The sequence below is a fragment of the Sparus aurata genome, chromosome 18 (assembly GCF_900880675.1).
Source record: "Sparus aurata chromosome 18, fSpaAur1.1, whole genome shotgun sequence".
Lineage (NCBI taxonomy): Eukaryota > Metazoa > Chordata > Actinopteri > Spariformes > Sparidae > Sparus > Sparus aurata.
The window spans coordinates 28303095-28317622 of NC_044204.1; the positions used below are offsets into that span (position 1 = coordinate 28303095).

General features: G+C 41.0%; 3 protein-coding genes across 11 annotated transcripts in view; 1 reads left to right on the plus strand and 2 right to left on the minus strand.

The window, feature by feature from the left end:
- dnajc4 (DnaJ (Hsp40) homolog, subfamily C, member 4) overlaps positions 1-3210 on the minus strand; it is a 5909-nt gene extending 2699 nt beyond the window's left edge. The window contains exons 1-5 of the mRNA XM_030395915.1: positions 3137-3210; positions 2529-2591; positions 1639-1762; positions 1428-1518; positions 894-1075 (exon numbers count right to left, since the gene is read on the minus strand). Of these exons, the coding sequence (XP_030251775.1) occupies positions 894-1075; positions 1428-1518; positions 1639-1762; positions 2529-2591; positions 3137-3185 (509 nt within the window). The 5' untranslated portion in view covers positions 3186-3210. The remainder of the gene's footprint in view (positions 1-893; positions 1076-1427; positions 1519-1638; positions 1763-2528; positions 2592-3136) is intronic.
- nudt22 (nudix (nucleoside diphosphate linked moiety X)-type motif 22) overlaps positions 1-9073 on the plus strand; it is a 15380-nt gene extending 6307 nt beyond the window's left edge. The window contains exons 1-8 of one of the 8 annotated variants that reach the window (XM_030395912.1): positions 4110-4200; positions 5038-5168; positions 6263-6389; positions 6613-7153; positions 7229-7348; positions 7435-7532; positions 8539-8632; positions 8756-9073. In XM_030395912.1, coding sequence (XP_030251772.1) covers positions 6301-6389; positions 6613-7153; positions 7229-7348; positions 7435-7532; positions 8539-8632; positions 8756-8893 — 1080 coding nt within the window. In that variant the 5' untranslated portion in view covers positions 4110-4200; positions 5038-5168; positions 6263-6300 and the 3' untranslated portion in view covers positions 8894-9073. Of the gene's footprint in view, positions 1-2535; positions 2617-4106; positions 4201-5037; positions 5169-6205; positions 6390-6612; positions 7154-7228; positions 7349-7434; positions 7533-8538; positions 8633-8755 lie in introns of those variants that run through there. The other 7 variants (XM_030395906.1, XM_030395909.1, XM_030395910.1 and 4 more) reach the window with 7 other exon arrangements.
- Positions 8931-14184, minus strand: LOC115568552 (heterogeneous nuclear ribonucleoprotein U-like protein 2). 2 transcript variants are annotated; one of them, XM_030395904.1, is made up of 11 exons: positions 13499-14184; positions 13109-13185; positions 12760-12990; positions 12501-12613; positions 12109-12366; positions 11058-11180; positions 10824-10925; positions 10438-10606; positions 9973-10200; positions 9851-9891; positions 8931-9376 (listed from the first exon to the last, which is right to left on the minus strand). In XM_030395904.1, the coding sequence occupies exons 1-11, from the start codon at positions 14029-14031 to the stop codon at positions 9308-9310; spliced, it is 1944 nt and encodes a 647-aa protein (XP_030251764.1). In that variant the 5' UTR covers positions 14032-14184; the 3' UTR covers positions 8931-9307. The 2 variants fall into 2 exon arrangements, with proteins under 2 accessions (XP_030251764.1, XP_030251765.1); XM_030395905.1 differs by lacking the exon at positions 12109-12366.
- Positions 14185-14528: the final 344 nt, after the last annotated feature.

A 14528-nucleotide genomic window follows, 5' to 3' on the forward strand; every position in this document is an offset into this window, starting at 1 on the left:
GGGCAGATGGGCTCAAATGTTAGAAACTGACAAACCGCCATAAATGCCGGCTCTTGAAATACAGTCGTTGTGTTTATGTTTGTCTTTAAGTTACAACATGTTGCTGTGTGTATTTGTAAAGATACAGCTGTGCATCCATTTGTTGCTGAAACTGTCATGTGTTTATTTGCATATTTACATTCACATGAGTTAAACATAAGGAACATCCTGGGTGCATAACATTTGTTTGCTGGTGACATCATGGAAAACAGGCATTTTTGTTAGGAATACATTACAAGAACAAGTGACTTTGGGTCCTTGAAAAGCGCTATACAAATTAAATGAATTATTATTATTATTATTAAGAATGAACGGAACTTTCATGTGAATTACGTTTGAAGGATTGAAGATTACTGAGTGTACATCTAACAGTGGTACAGCTGCTAACATATTAAGTTTAGTTAGTTGTAGTCCATTATTGTATTTTTGTTTTTAATCATCTTTCAATATCTGTCCGTCTTACCTATCATTATTTTATATCATTTGTATTATCTTTCTTCTGTGATGCAATGCAGTTGATGATTTAACCTAATCATTTTGGCCAAATAATTATATAATTTTCTGATGACTGGATGATGGTTTGTGCAGAAAAGCACTGTTTCTAGATTTTTGCACTATGGTCGAACAAAACCTGTAAAAAAAAGTAAACGATGTAGCGCCTCCATCAAGGATTTTCTAAAAGTAATTGCACAGGACAGATTGACATACAGGTCAACGTACAGCAAGCAAAACACTACCACACAAGGCCATAGTTGGATTAAAACTTTCAAAACTACATATCCTCGCTTCAGTTAAGTGGACCATTAAGGTCAGCTAACGTAAGATTGATGAACCGATTGTGTGTGCATCTTCACCTGGCTCTGTAGCTGGTGTCACTATAGGTAGAACTGAAGGCCTGGCTCCCAGTGTATGGGCGCCTGATTTTGAAGTCATACTCCTTCCTGCTCAGTTCCTTGCTCAGCACCCGGTAGGCCTCGTTCAGCTCCACAAACTGGCTGTGCAGCGATGGGTTGGATGGGTCGCTGTCCGGGTGAAGCTGCACGATGTGACAGTAATGAGGTCGACTGATATTGCGGGGCTTATCTGAATGTGTATACTTGAATTAACACACACAAATATACGATCTCTGTAGAACAAATGCATGCGTACGTATGGTCTGCACTGACACCCAGGCTTTTTTCTCTAAAGGGTGAGCGGGGTCAGCCCTTAATTATGGCAGGACCGCAAGGTAAATACACATGCACATCCTTATTTACGCAGGGAGCCACAACATTTAAAACAAACAGAAGCCCACTGTGGGAACAGTTAAAAGTTGAAACTATGCTGTGAAAGGCTGCCCTCCTGTGGCCGGACATTTTCTTTAAATGCAGAACAAATAAGGACCCTACCGTCTTAGATTTGTTAAAAAATGCATTTTTAATTTCCTCCAAGCTTGCATCGGATTTAACTCCCAGGAGATCGTAGTGGGTCACAGCTTTTCTGTGGTGAGCCAGAAAAAGAACAGACATTCAGGCCGGTCCAAAGCTTAGTGCACAAACACAATCATTAAGTTGTTTCCAGTCATTCTGATTTAATTCAACGCATATACGCTAACTTTACCTGTGTGCATAGCTTTGGGAGAGCAGGCGCAGACCGCTCTTGCAGCACCAAAGACAACTCTGACAGAGACGCAGCTGAGCCTCCAACTGCATGATGGTTAATTTTTTTAAGCACCAGAGAGGACCTGAGCAGAGAGGACAGATGTTAAAATCAGCAACAATATAGAGAAAGGTTATTTTAGGAGACGAAGAGAGATGTTTGCTCCAAATATATTAACTTCTGAATATGCAGACTGACTCCGAGCCCAAGCTTTAAAGCATGTTTAATATGTTAATGTAGCACTCTGAGTCTACTACTGTTGGAAGAACATAATCTGATGTGTTATGACACTAAAGTTGACAGAAAAGAAATGCTTGATTATGCTTAATAACAAAATCAACATTAGAAGTGGTATGTTTAGGGGAGAAAATGGTTTCTCTATTTCATATATTCTAGACCTGTCTTTTCATTTGACCATCTATGTTAGAGGTCGCAAATGAGATTATTTATTTGATTCGGAGGTTTAGTCACGTTATAGTTGGGCAATATCCTTGATTATTAAGTATGATCATTTGTATGATTATCTGTTTACAATATTTTGGAAACTAAAAACAAAACCACAACACAGAAAGAGCTGGATATCTGGTTTCCAGTTGTCAAAGAAATATATTATATAGACTATGTGACCTTTACATTAAGAAATTCTTATAAGAATTGACTATATGTGTGCCCTTAAGATTATACCTAATGCCTATATGTCACTGAAGGATTCTAATCCTTTATAATTATTAAATGGCTAATATTAACTCAACCATTTGGCTTGAAGACATATTGTTAAAACCAGTTTAAAATGAAGACACACACTGTTAGAGGAAAACGTGTTTGCTTTTACTAAGCTTTCCTATCTTTACCTTTCAGTGTGCTTCCATCTAAAATGATGCTGTCAGCAGTCCCCTCATCTGTTGACACGTGACCTGACGTTGGACAACAAGTGGAGAGGTGAGAGAGATATTTATAAAGCAGTCTACCACCAGTCAAACATATCTCTCTCTCTCTCTGTTAGTCCCAGGATCTGCTGTTATCAGCTGAAACACAGAACATGGGTTCACTTTAACACCAGGCAGATTTGTTCTTGGTGGGTGTGTTAAACATATGCAATCTAAATTACTTTTAACATTCCTTTGAATTAAAACTGACGGGAATTATACTTTCATTAGCTTCACCGCTGGCTGCAGAGTGGCTGCTGTGTTTGCACATGAAACATTATGTGCAGTAAAACAGACAAATGGAGAACAGTGTGTGCCACTGTGAGGACACTTTGTCCTGCTACCTGAGCAGCAAAGCTAATGCTAACCAGCCGGGCTTCCATTTAAGTGCCATTCTGCGCTAATGTTAGCCTGCTAACGACGATCTAATTTAGCTTGAAGTCTTGTTTGAAAGATGAAGACCAAATATTTAACAATGCTACAAAGCTGGGACGAGTGTAAAGCCAGGACTTAGACAATGAAAAGTGACATACCAGCAGGGCTCAGTTTGATAACAGTAGCTGAACTGAGGGGTCTTTGCATAAACTCAGCTAAGTCAAGTTAGCCGTAAAACCGGAAAACCAAGGTACCATCCTTCAAAATAAAAGCGCTAGATTTATCGCCACAACAGGGTATTCGAGCAATTTAGATAAGCATCAGGCCACTGCTGCTGCTGCTTGAAATATCATATTTAACAGAGCGGACAACACAAAGACTTACGAATAGGTTTTTTTTTATCTGAGCTGTCATAAAGTTAGAAGGATCGCAGAATAAGTTATAATTCCTAAAACCACCATAGACTTGTTTTAATGTGAAGTCAACCACGTTCCTTCTGACTGTTCTCTATTTTCTCTATTTGATTATGTTGTGTTACGCACCTATGTTTATTTGTAATCCCCTTGTGTGTTGTCCTTATGTAGCTGTATTTTCGCTTTTATATTGTAGGTGCTACTGTGCGGTTCCCCTGAATTCTTTGTTAGTCGTTTTCTTTTCAATTAAAGGTAGTAAGCTGTTGAAAGGGTTGACAACCTGTATTTTTGTTTTTCCGCTAACACTTTCTTTACCTTGAAAAAAGGTGGTATAAAAGCGGTAACATCACCCGCGACCCGCATGGATAAAGCGGAAGAAAACGAAACGAAACGAAAAAACTTTCTTTATTTAATCTAAATTGCATTGCATTAATTTTTGTTTTGATTGGTACCGGAAGTTGTGAGTCTGAGTCTGGGCGGCTTAACACATCACAAACACGCCCCCTGCACGTTGTTGTCACAGGTTTTTAACCCTGTTGTTACCATGTTAACCTACAGAGGTTAAATAAATGATTCAGGGAATGTCCTAAATAGGATATACAACATATGAAATGCACAGTGTAAAATATGCACAAATATTTGCATTTGACACCTGACAGCAGTGAATAAATAATGTTTCTGATTTTATTTGAGAAATCCGCCTGCAGTTCGCACTCTTGACCACTAGGTGGTGACGATGAGCACAATCTGCCATCCATCTGTCAAATAAAGAAGAAGGAACTACAGTCTGAGTTTCTTCTCCTCGGAAGGTAAGAAGAAACTACATCGTTTCGACCCAAATTAATAAGATTACCATAGCTGCCGAGGCTGCTGTAATCATGTTCCACGTTACAAAATACTGTTGGTTCAATCGTTTTACATAGTTATGTGTTATTCTCGCTCAGCTCACGGTCCTTCTGTCTGTGTTCAGCCACAGGATGAACTACAACTCAAAAGTTGTCAGTTACTTCAAACTGCTCACACTCGGAGCAGTTGACAACATTTATGCTAACTCGTGTAACCTAACGTATAGCATTAGCGTAGTTAGCAAGCTGTACCGTACACTTATGTGAAACCGAAAATATAAGTGACTCTCTTATAAGTTTGAGTCTCATTTTGGCTTTTAAAAAAACCTGTATGATCTATTAATTGTTTATTATTGATACCGTCAAATAGACATCAAATGCTGCTGCCATCTTGGTAGCATCTTTATGGCACCTTCAAAAACTTTCACTTTCACGATTGGTCACACCCTCAGCCAAGATGATTCACCGTTTATTGGACAGAGAACAGAAAATAAAGCTCCTTAAGGACATTAAACATGAAAATACAAATAAATACATGTGCATAACATAACATAAGATGAAAATGATATAGAGAAATATGAAGTAAGGAGACCGACAGATGGGTACAGATCAATATAGACATCATCAGACAAGTTTCAGGATAACAAATACTCATATGTATGTGTATGTGTGTGTGTTATTTATTAATGTAAGTGATTTACAGTAAGCAGTGAGTGTAGTTCTGAACATTTCGGAATCAATCTAGATAATTTCTGCAGTATCGTACATCTGGATTAATATAGTAACAATCCTGTTTTTCAGCTGTCAGTAGGTGACACACCTGCTGTGACTTCACAGATCAGGATGAGGCCAGAGCCATAGCTTTCTTAACAGGTACAACTAGAGCTGCATTGATGAGTCGATTAGTTGACGACTATCAGATTAAAGCTGCTGTAAGTGATTTGTTTTTATGAAAATGAGTGTTAAATTGCTCTGTATACCAACAGTAATCACTGTTACAGGGTGTTTGGTCAGTAATGTGTGTCTGTGCTCATGCGGTAAAAGATAAAAGACATTTTCTGATATCCCTGCCCACTTTATCCAATCAGGACAGAGAACTCCATAAAGCGGCGGTCCTGTCTGCTCGTGAACACGTAGAAAGCAGGATCCACCTGTCCGTCACCTCGCTGCTTATTCAATTATTATTCAACGTACTTCATTCTATATTAAGGATGATAAAACCCATACTGGAGATTTTTTTTCTTTGATGAGTATTTGGGCTCGAGTCCTGATGACAACACTTTTAGAGGTCCTGCACACAGGCACACAGGTATTTTTTGACAATTTCCATCAGACCTCTGCATATGTTTATGGTTGGGATTTAACATTATATTAGATTTAAGTTGTCACACCATTATAGATGATGAATAAAGCCTTCAGGAGAGTTAAGACGTCAGCTGGATAGAAGGAAAACACCTGTGTGGGTGGACTATGACCTTACAGGGCTTTTACTAACCAGGAGAGGCCGGTTGTACGCCCATCACATAAGGGAAAGGCTATCAGGAAACCACGTGAATGAAAAGAAGGTAACAACTGCAATGCAGGCCATGCCTAGGTTAAGGGTTAGAATTAACCCAACTTTAATCAAATTCAATTAAACTTCTGTGGCATGGAGGAAATGTGCAGTCGTACCGTCTTTTAAAAATCAGTCAAATGAAATGAAGTCGATGTGGTCATGTGGTTTATGTTTGCTTTGTTTTTACACTTCCCACCATCAGATATTTATTCAGCAAATGTTCTACTTTTAAACACGGTTACACAGCAATTACGTGATAACACTGACAATTGCTGAATATTAGACTCACCAAACACCTGTAGGTAAATGCACTGTTTTGCCTAAAAGCAGCTTAGAGTCTCAAACTGACAAAAGAACTTGTATTTCTAATTGTGTTTGTTCTTGGCGTGTCCGTCTTTTGCTTGCGCGGTGGAGGGACATATATACAGACGAGGTACCTGACTTGGGCACAGTTCATTTAAACATTTTCAGATTCAGCTCTCCACAACACGTCACAGCCACGGGGAGAGATGATGGACTCTGAGGTGTCTGTGCTGCTGCACTGTGCAGCCTGGAGCGGCCTGCTGGAGTCTCAAGTACAAGTGGAGCTCTCTGAAAGGTAAGAATCTCTAAAAATGGATTCAAACCATAGAATTTTATGATTATCAGGCCTTCTGACTAAACAGAAGTCACTCAAACATGTTACAAATGTTGCATATTTGTTGAAAATAGGAAAATTATAGAATAATACTGGAGTCGTCCTTTTTTTATAGTCATTTTAAAACAGGCAAAGTGTAATTGTGAGCTAAAAATCTGTCGCGCTTCCTCTTCTCTCTTTTCAGATTCAACAGGCAGACAGATCCGGCTCTGGAGCGTGAAATAGACAAGACGTGGACAGAGCGTGTGTCCAAGGAGCCGTGGCTTTTCAACGGGTCCAAGTTCAGACTGCACTCGTTCTGCTTGGCCTCATTGACCTCTGTTTCTCCCAAACACCCATCCAACAGATCACACGGCAGCAGAAGACTGGAGGAGAATGTATGTACGAGCAATTGTCTGCATCACTCTGCTCCGAACAGTCTGGATGAAAGAAACGGACCTGCAGAAAACACAGACGAACATGAGAATGGACTGCTCCTCACTCTCAGACTGGGCCTGACATGCTACAAAGACTACCTGGGAACAAACTGGTCGTGTCGAGTGCCAGAGCTCCGTCAGCTGGGAGAGACAGATTTCGGCGATCCTCTGGCGCTGCTGGCTCAGCCTCTGGGTGTGGGTGGCGTTCTGTGTACAGCCGATGGTCAGGTGGTGCTGATCCGGAGGAGTCAGAAGGTAGCAGAGGCGGGCGGGCTACTGGACATGCCCGGAGGTCACCCAGAGCCGAAGGTGAAGTCAAATAAAAGTGAATGATGTGTCACTAATATCCTGGTGTGTTATTTGAACTGTTGCTGCCCTCCTCAGGCGGTGTGTGAGCGTCTGGGCCAGACGGTGCGTGAGGAGCAGATCAGTGTGGGCATGATGAAGCCGAGGGCCGTCGTCTCAGAGCTGTTCTCATCTGTGTGTGCCGAGATCAGAGACGAGGTGGGTTTCCCCGCTCACCACTGAAGACTTACTATTTCATGTCAAACTGAAGTTCAGTTACGCATATAATAAATACACGTCCACAGGTGAATATTCCTTTGAGCTCCCTCGGACAGCCCATCCTGATGGGTGTCGCTCTGAATCACACCAGTGCCGGCAGAGCGAGCGCCGAGTTCTACGTCAGGTACCTGTCGTTCAGTTTTAATCCCTATGATAAACACGCGCTATTAAAAATAAGTGGTTCTAGTGGTGGAGTCACTAAAGGTTACTAATGAGAATTAGGACTGAAAATATTAAATCCACTGTTGTTTGATTAAATGGGAGAAGTTTTGTATGACAGGATTCACTGTCACCAATTTGAGCATCTCGGGCTGCAACTTACGATGTCTATTTATATATCCATTATTTTTTAGATGAATTGATTTTAAGTTTGATCTACAAAATGTCAGATAATTGTGAAATATGCTCACTGGTGTCATGACACACGACACACTCAGTTGTCTTGTTGTTCCACAATACAAAGATATTCAGTTTACTGTCACAGAGGAATAAAGAAAATAGAAAATATTCAATTATAAGAAGCTGGAATCAGTTTTTACTGTTTTCTTATAAAAAAATTTAAAAAATGATTCAAACCGACATGATGTATTAATGTGATGTTTAAATTGAAGACGACTAATGTGTTAGGAAATAAGTAAATGTGGTCATGTGGTTTATGCTTCTACAATTCCCAACATTAGCTATTTATTCAACAAATGTTCTACTTTTAAGCACGTTTACTCAGCAATTACCTGATAATAAGGATTATTACTGAATATTAGACTAACCAAACACCTGAAAAGATGGTGTAAGTTTACATTAACGGTTTGCCTTACAGGCATGAGTCTCGTCATATTTTCTGTCTACGATGCTGCTGTGCAGAACAAATGAGAGTCAGAGAAATGTCAGTGAAATTACAGTGCAACCATCCAATTTGACAGTCCAGGATTTAACAATGTTCTTGTATGTTTGTTAATTTGTTGGTTTGATTAGCTGCTGATTACGATGGCAGCATAAAACATTGCAGATAAAATACATTCATTAGGGCTCTAAGATAATGAGTGCAAGATGTCTGCAGAGATACGGTGGAAGATTTCCTCAAATCTCCTTATGAAGATTTAATCTACAGCCGACTTCCTATTTGTCCTCAGTTGCTCGCTGACGTGTGATGAAGTCAGAAAGTTGTACTGGAAAGGAGGAGCAGAGGCCAACGAGTCCACAGACATCGTCTTCCTCAGCAGAGCGGTGGGTGGTGGAGAGTTTTTGTCTTTGTTTTGTGGCAAGTTGCATTAGGAGAAGGTACGGGATTTCACAAGACGTAGATCAAATATTGTTAAGATTTAATTTGATCTTTTCTGAAATGTGTAGGAGGTGATGCAGCTGGATGAAAGCAGCCCCCTGTGGTCGGAGCTGTGTCCTTCAGCTAAAGGAGCCGTGCTGCTCTATCAGAAAGTGAAGCCGGAACAACGACACAACAATCAGCTGATAGCATCGGGAGATGGATGATTCAATGCAGACAAACACACAAAGAGAAACATTTCAATTAAGCTCAGTGATTTATTTATCTTTGACTTTAAGTAGTCTTGGACCAATACTGGTGTTAAAACTGTGCAAAATACTGTATATTTTCATAATTTGTACACTGTACAGTAAAAACATGTTCAATTAAAACAAATATTTAAAAAAGAAAATCATTAAAAAATCATAAAAAGGTGACATGTTTTTTTTTTCAGTTGTAGGATGATTAAAAAACTACAAAACTGATCTTTGATTGGCAAAAGCAGCGAGTGCAACACAGACTGTAGTCTGCAGTTCTCTGTGTAAAATGACTTGTTAATGAATGTAGCTCTCTTTTTAAAATACATGACAGTAGTAGAATTATTGTCCTTGTAAACAAAGATTCGATTGCGCCAGGTTTCTTCACCAGTAACCTTCATAGCTGCTGTCTCTGTAGTAGTAACAGGCCTGGTCCTGATCGGCCGGGTTCCACTGAAATGTAAAGAACATGAAGTACATTGTGATTTAGAGGTTGTTGTTGTGAAACCAAACATCCGTCTGGTTTAGCTACAGTTAGGAGGAAAAGACAGACTCTCAACTCTCTCTATAGTTTGACATTTCTATTCTAGAAGGAGCTAGTGTAACATTTCCCCTCAGGGATCAATAAAGTATTTCTGATTCTGATAGAGCAGCCACAGTACATGATTAATGTCTGTCAGAACAAGATCAGGATTAGCTCAACCACAGATAAAACCTGATGTTTAGCGGAGAATAAATTCCCGATAAACCTCAGATCTGACTTCTGTTGGTGGTTTTTACAAAACATGGGACACAGTAATGAGGTCAAGAGATCAGGTGACTTTGTTCAAGACATTAGATTAAAACCTTAAACTGCAGCTACGTTGAAGACCAAGAAACAGCCCCAAATGATGCTGTGTTTATTTTGTGTGTCTTCATTACACTCACGTATCTTGGCTGCTGCCTCCAAGACTGCATGTTGCTCCACCCTACGAACAAAAAAGACAAAAAATGTAAAATCTATTCTTATAAAGTCTCCCAAAATACAACCAATCATTTCACACACTGACCATGAGGTCCAGTCCACTGCGTCCTGTATGAGGGTAGAACGCTGTGAGGGTGAGGTCTTTTCCTGTAAAGTCGGGGTTTCTTCTTCTCCTGTTTGGGGACAGGAGGCAGCAGCCTACGAGCCTCGTCTTTGTACTCCTGCAGGAGCGTCTGTGCCTTTTCCTGAGGCAGCTCGACGTACTGCAGCTCCTCCAGCAGGTCGCACTGCTGCTCCGGAAGACAGCAACTCACTGAGGAAAGAAGGGAAGTTTAAGATTATTTATAATTGTTGGTTAAGAGTCAATTTTGTTTTTTCCCCTATCGTCTTGTTTCCTTTTTGGAGAGTGGGTTAAATGACTCCCAAAGAGAGAATGACTAAACCTTAATATCATTAAATTAAAAGCTTCCATCTCTAAAAGAAATCCCTTTCTGATTGAAACTGGAAATTATGGTATCGTCTTTTCAAATCACTGAAATGTAAGTGAGACCTTGGAGTTTGAGCAGGGCGGTCTCGGGGATCTGGTCCCCGTCACTCGTCTGGTGCTGGGACAGTCGTCTCCTCCACTCGTCCGCTGAGGGAAAAACCACCACCGCCCGCCGTCTGAAGCCCGTGAACAGCTGCAGCTTGTGACGGCGTGCAGAGAAGAGGATGTTGCACTGGACAACAGAGAGAGAGAACTTCACTCGACTTTGAGGGTGAGGGTGACGATGACTTGACGACTTATAATTGCGATTATTATTATAATTGTGTGAATTTAAACAACTAGCAAAAAATGGCACCACTCGACAAAAAAGTTCACCAGTTAATTGTAATAAAACATAATTGTCTAAAGATTTAACTCGAGTTAACATGTGTTCAGCTGCAAAGTGTTACCTGATCGAGGATGTAGTTTCCAGGAGTCTGAGCAGCCATCTTGATCAGATCAGTGAGACACTGACAGGCCTGCTGCAGCCTGCTGTCCCTCTGTCCACCACTCTACACACACACACACACACACACACACACACACCAAGCATTTTGGGATTGATCAGATATTGAACATCATCCTCAATGTATTTCATTTATATAACTTAAAACTTGCGAGTGGTGACAGGAGGTTCGACAGACCATCATACACGTGAGCAGCTCCTCTGTGCCCAACAGTCTGTACTGTTTCTCTGGATGCTGCTTCATGTGAGTCCTGGCCCAGTGACTCTTCCCAGAGCCCGGAAGACCGACGATCAACAACATCTGGAGGGACGGAGAGGGAGATTCAAATGTAGCACCTGCCTGTCTAGCCTTTACATCCTGTATGAAAATTACCAAAATATGCTCATTTGAACAATACTATCAGCATGGCTCAAAGGCTTGGACTGAAATATCTCAACGACGTGAAGTTTTGTACAGTTGTCATGATCCTGAGGGGATGAATCCTACTGACTTTGGTGACTTTTCTGCGAGCACCACTACGAGGCTGACATCAGTGAAATGCTTCAAAAACTATTAGATTAGTGTACAAACATGCAAAGACATGGAACATAGTAAATGTTACACCTGATCAATATGATTGTGGCATCACTGGGACCAAATTCTGAATTTGTAAACAAAATTGTTTTATGTCACACCATCAAGTCAAAACTAAATATTAGTGTTTTGTTCAAATATCTTTCATTTTTTAAACTAGGGGTGTTGATATTGATGATAATGGTGATATAATTTTTTTTTTTAATCTATTTTAGCATTGTGTTAGTTATATCTTGTGAATAATCCAGTGCAGATTTTAGACTTGTGTGTCTCTCTTGTTTATCAAATGTATCTGGTTGCCTTTTTCGTAATTCAATAAATGTAATTGTTCTTTTTGGACACTCTCTTCACCTCCCTACACGTATTTTGAGTGCAATATATTGAATGGAAAAAGTAATTTTTTAGAGTTAATTTGACAGACAGCAATTTCAATCATTAATAAACATTAATACATACCGCCATAATATTTTTTTTTACTGTGAATTTGCTTGGCCATGATAAATGTGTAGAGAAAGTCTGATATCATGACAGCCCAATAAATCTTTATCACCACAGGAAACCATAAATAACCTTGTCATAATGTGAATTCTACATTAAGGCTTTCTCTTATCTACGTTCAAATGCTTTCAATGGAAACCCAAGTATTGCCTCTCACCTCACACTGTGCTCTGGAGGTCGGAGTAAATATGGTGCGCACCCTCTGCCCAGCAGAAAGAGATGCAAGTGGTGTAAACCCTGGAGGACTGGGGTACCAGGGAGGAGCTGTGGGGTCCAGGTGTAATCTGACTGAACAGCTCTTACAAAGGACGTGAGGGAATAGTGTGCAACCGGAAGCACCCAGTGAAAAGGCCACACCCATGAAACGGCCGTTTTTATGGAAAGAGAGCTCAACAGCACCGTCCGTAGAGAAAGACTGACACATAAACAGACACACAGCTGAGATTAGAAAAAATAAATGTCCTCTAACTTTTCTAAAACTAGATCTTTATGTTACAAGACAAGAGACAATAAAGTTTCAAAGACTGTGAATAGAAACGTGTATCTTACAGCATAACAGCCAATGATGTCTCCCACTGAGAAGGGTTCTCCAAACTCTTCCTCCGTCCCACCTGACACTTTTTTACCACGGCCATCATAAGCAAAAGAGAGTTCATCTTCACCTGGTGCCAAACAGAGAGAAAGCCAGAGGGACAAAGACGCAAGTGATTTAATGGGAATAAACCGATCTCCAGAAAATGTGCCACTGTTCAAAAACGTCCTCCTGGGGAACAGCTGAAATGAACCTAATGATAAAATGAATCCTTACCCAGCAGCAGAGAGGTGTTAGTCATCGACCAGCCTGCTCTCAGGCCGTGAGGATCCATTTCACCTTGTGTATTCGATAACGTCCTCTCCAGCCTCACCTCAAAGCCCACCCTGCCCTGAAACGCCCCATAGGTGAGCCTGCAGCCTGACCACAGCAAGGGGAATCGAGCCCAGAACCGCGGCTGACCACGCGCCCCGTCAGGACCCACCTCAAAGTGGAGGTGACTGTCATCTGTGCAGTGACAAGGAAAGTCAGTTATCTTCACAGCATTAACTCTTTATAGATAAATATATTAACTCAATCATGGGTGTGTCTTCTTCCTGCATCAGAGCGTTGTCCACAGACTTACGTGGATTTAATCTGACTCCATCTTCATCCTCCTCTCCTGTCTCCTCTCTGTCTGCTGGAGGCTGTGGTGATTTGGCTCTGGGTGAGAAGAGATAGGGACGCATGTTGCTTTAAAACACCTTTTTCAAAAAAAGATCAGATCCATAAGAAATATCCCTAAGTAATGTTTATTCATACATGGAAGTATGGAGCATTAACTGTCACACACTACAACATTTATAGCCAACAGCTCATTTGCACAGTCATGTTTGCTCGTGAAAGGTCATTTTAGGAGGCATGAAAATCAGTAACTTTAGGTAAATATATGGTTTAATCGTCAAATTTATATGTAAACATCCCATACCAATAACACAAACCTTCCTTCATGAACTGAACTGAAATCTATGTTTACCTTTTGTATCGTATCTCCTCTTTAAACTCGTAGAAAGCTCTTCCTCTGCCCAGCTCAGCCCTCCTGTCCTCTCCCGGATCCTCTGCATCTCCCTGCTGCATCTCCACCTCCTCCACCTCCTCCTCCTCCTCCTCCTCCTCCTCCTCCTGGTACACCGACACACACCCTGAAGTAAACTCGGAGCCTGGCTGAGGTGGAGTCAGGCCGGTGTCTGTCTCTGTCTGTGTGGCGGAGTCTGTGAACTCTCTGCTGGGGCAGTCTACTTTACACCGCGCAGTGACACCAGCCTCTGTCGGTGGTGATGAGGACGGAGCGCGGACGTCCACAGTCTCGGTCGGTTCTGAAGGTGTCGGTGAGGGGACGTGTTGTATTTTTATCTCTTCCACACCGTCTTCTCCGGTTTGTCTCGCCTCACAAGCAGACCACAGCCTGCCGACCAGCTCAGCTTTCAGCCCCTTGTTGTCCAACCCGAGTTCTTGAAGTTTGGACCGCAGCTCGGCCACTTTTAACTTCTTAATGTCCGTTAGCTTCATTGTTGAGTTACTGTTAACTCTTCTTATTCGAGTTATGGCTTCTTCAGTTAAAGAAAATAGATCTAAAGTTCACTGTTACTAAAACCACAGCGGCAGCTTGGATCAAAACATCGGTTCAATATGGTGCCCTGGTTTCTGATTGGCTCTTTACTTCTTCTTCTACGGATTTTTGTCAGCTCAAACACCGACAGGAGACTTTACCGCCACCAGGTGGTTAGAAATGTTACTACAGCTGCTGTTGACTCACGGATAATCAACATTATTTAGGCTTTATCTATCGTTTCTCTTTTCTTTATTCTCTAATTTTTCAGGTTGAAAGGTAACTGTAATGTGCTGTTGATTTATGAAGACTGATCCTAAATTACAAAGCGGTTGTTTCTGACTGTCAGTGTTGGAAGAAGTATTCAGATCCTCTGCTTAAAATCAACTTTACACATTAAAGTGTTATAGGTCTTTCTAGCCAAAGCTTATTTGTCACCACTATCATGAACGTTCAA

Bases quoted from the DNA above. Each gene is read 5' to 3' on its own strand.
- LOC115568552 (XM_030395904.1), bottom strand. From the start codon at position 14,031: ATGAAGCTAACGGACATTAAGAAGTTAAAAGTGGCCGAGCTGCGGTCC. The intron at 12,367-12,500 runs GTAAGATACACG...TTTATGTGTCAG, and splicing joins ACATCATTGGCTGTTATGCT to TCTTTCTCTACGGACGGTGC. The intron at 10,201-10,437 runs GTCTCACTTACA...TTCTTTCCTCAG, and splicing joins CGCCCTGCTCAAACTCCAAG to TGAGTTGCTGTCTTCCGGAG.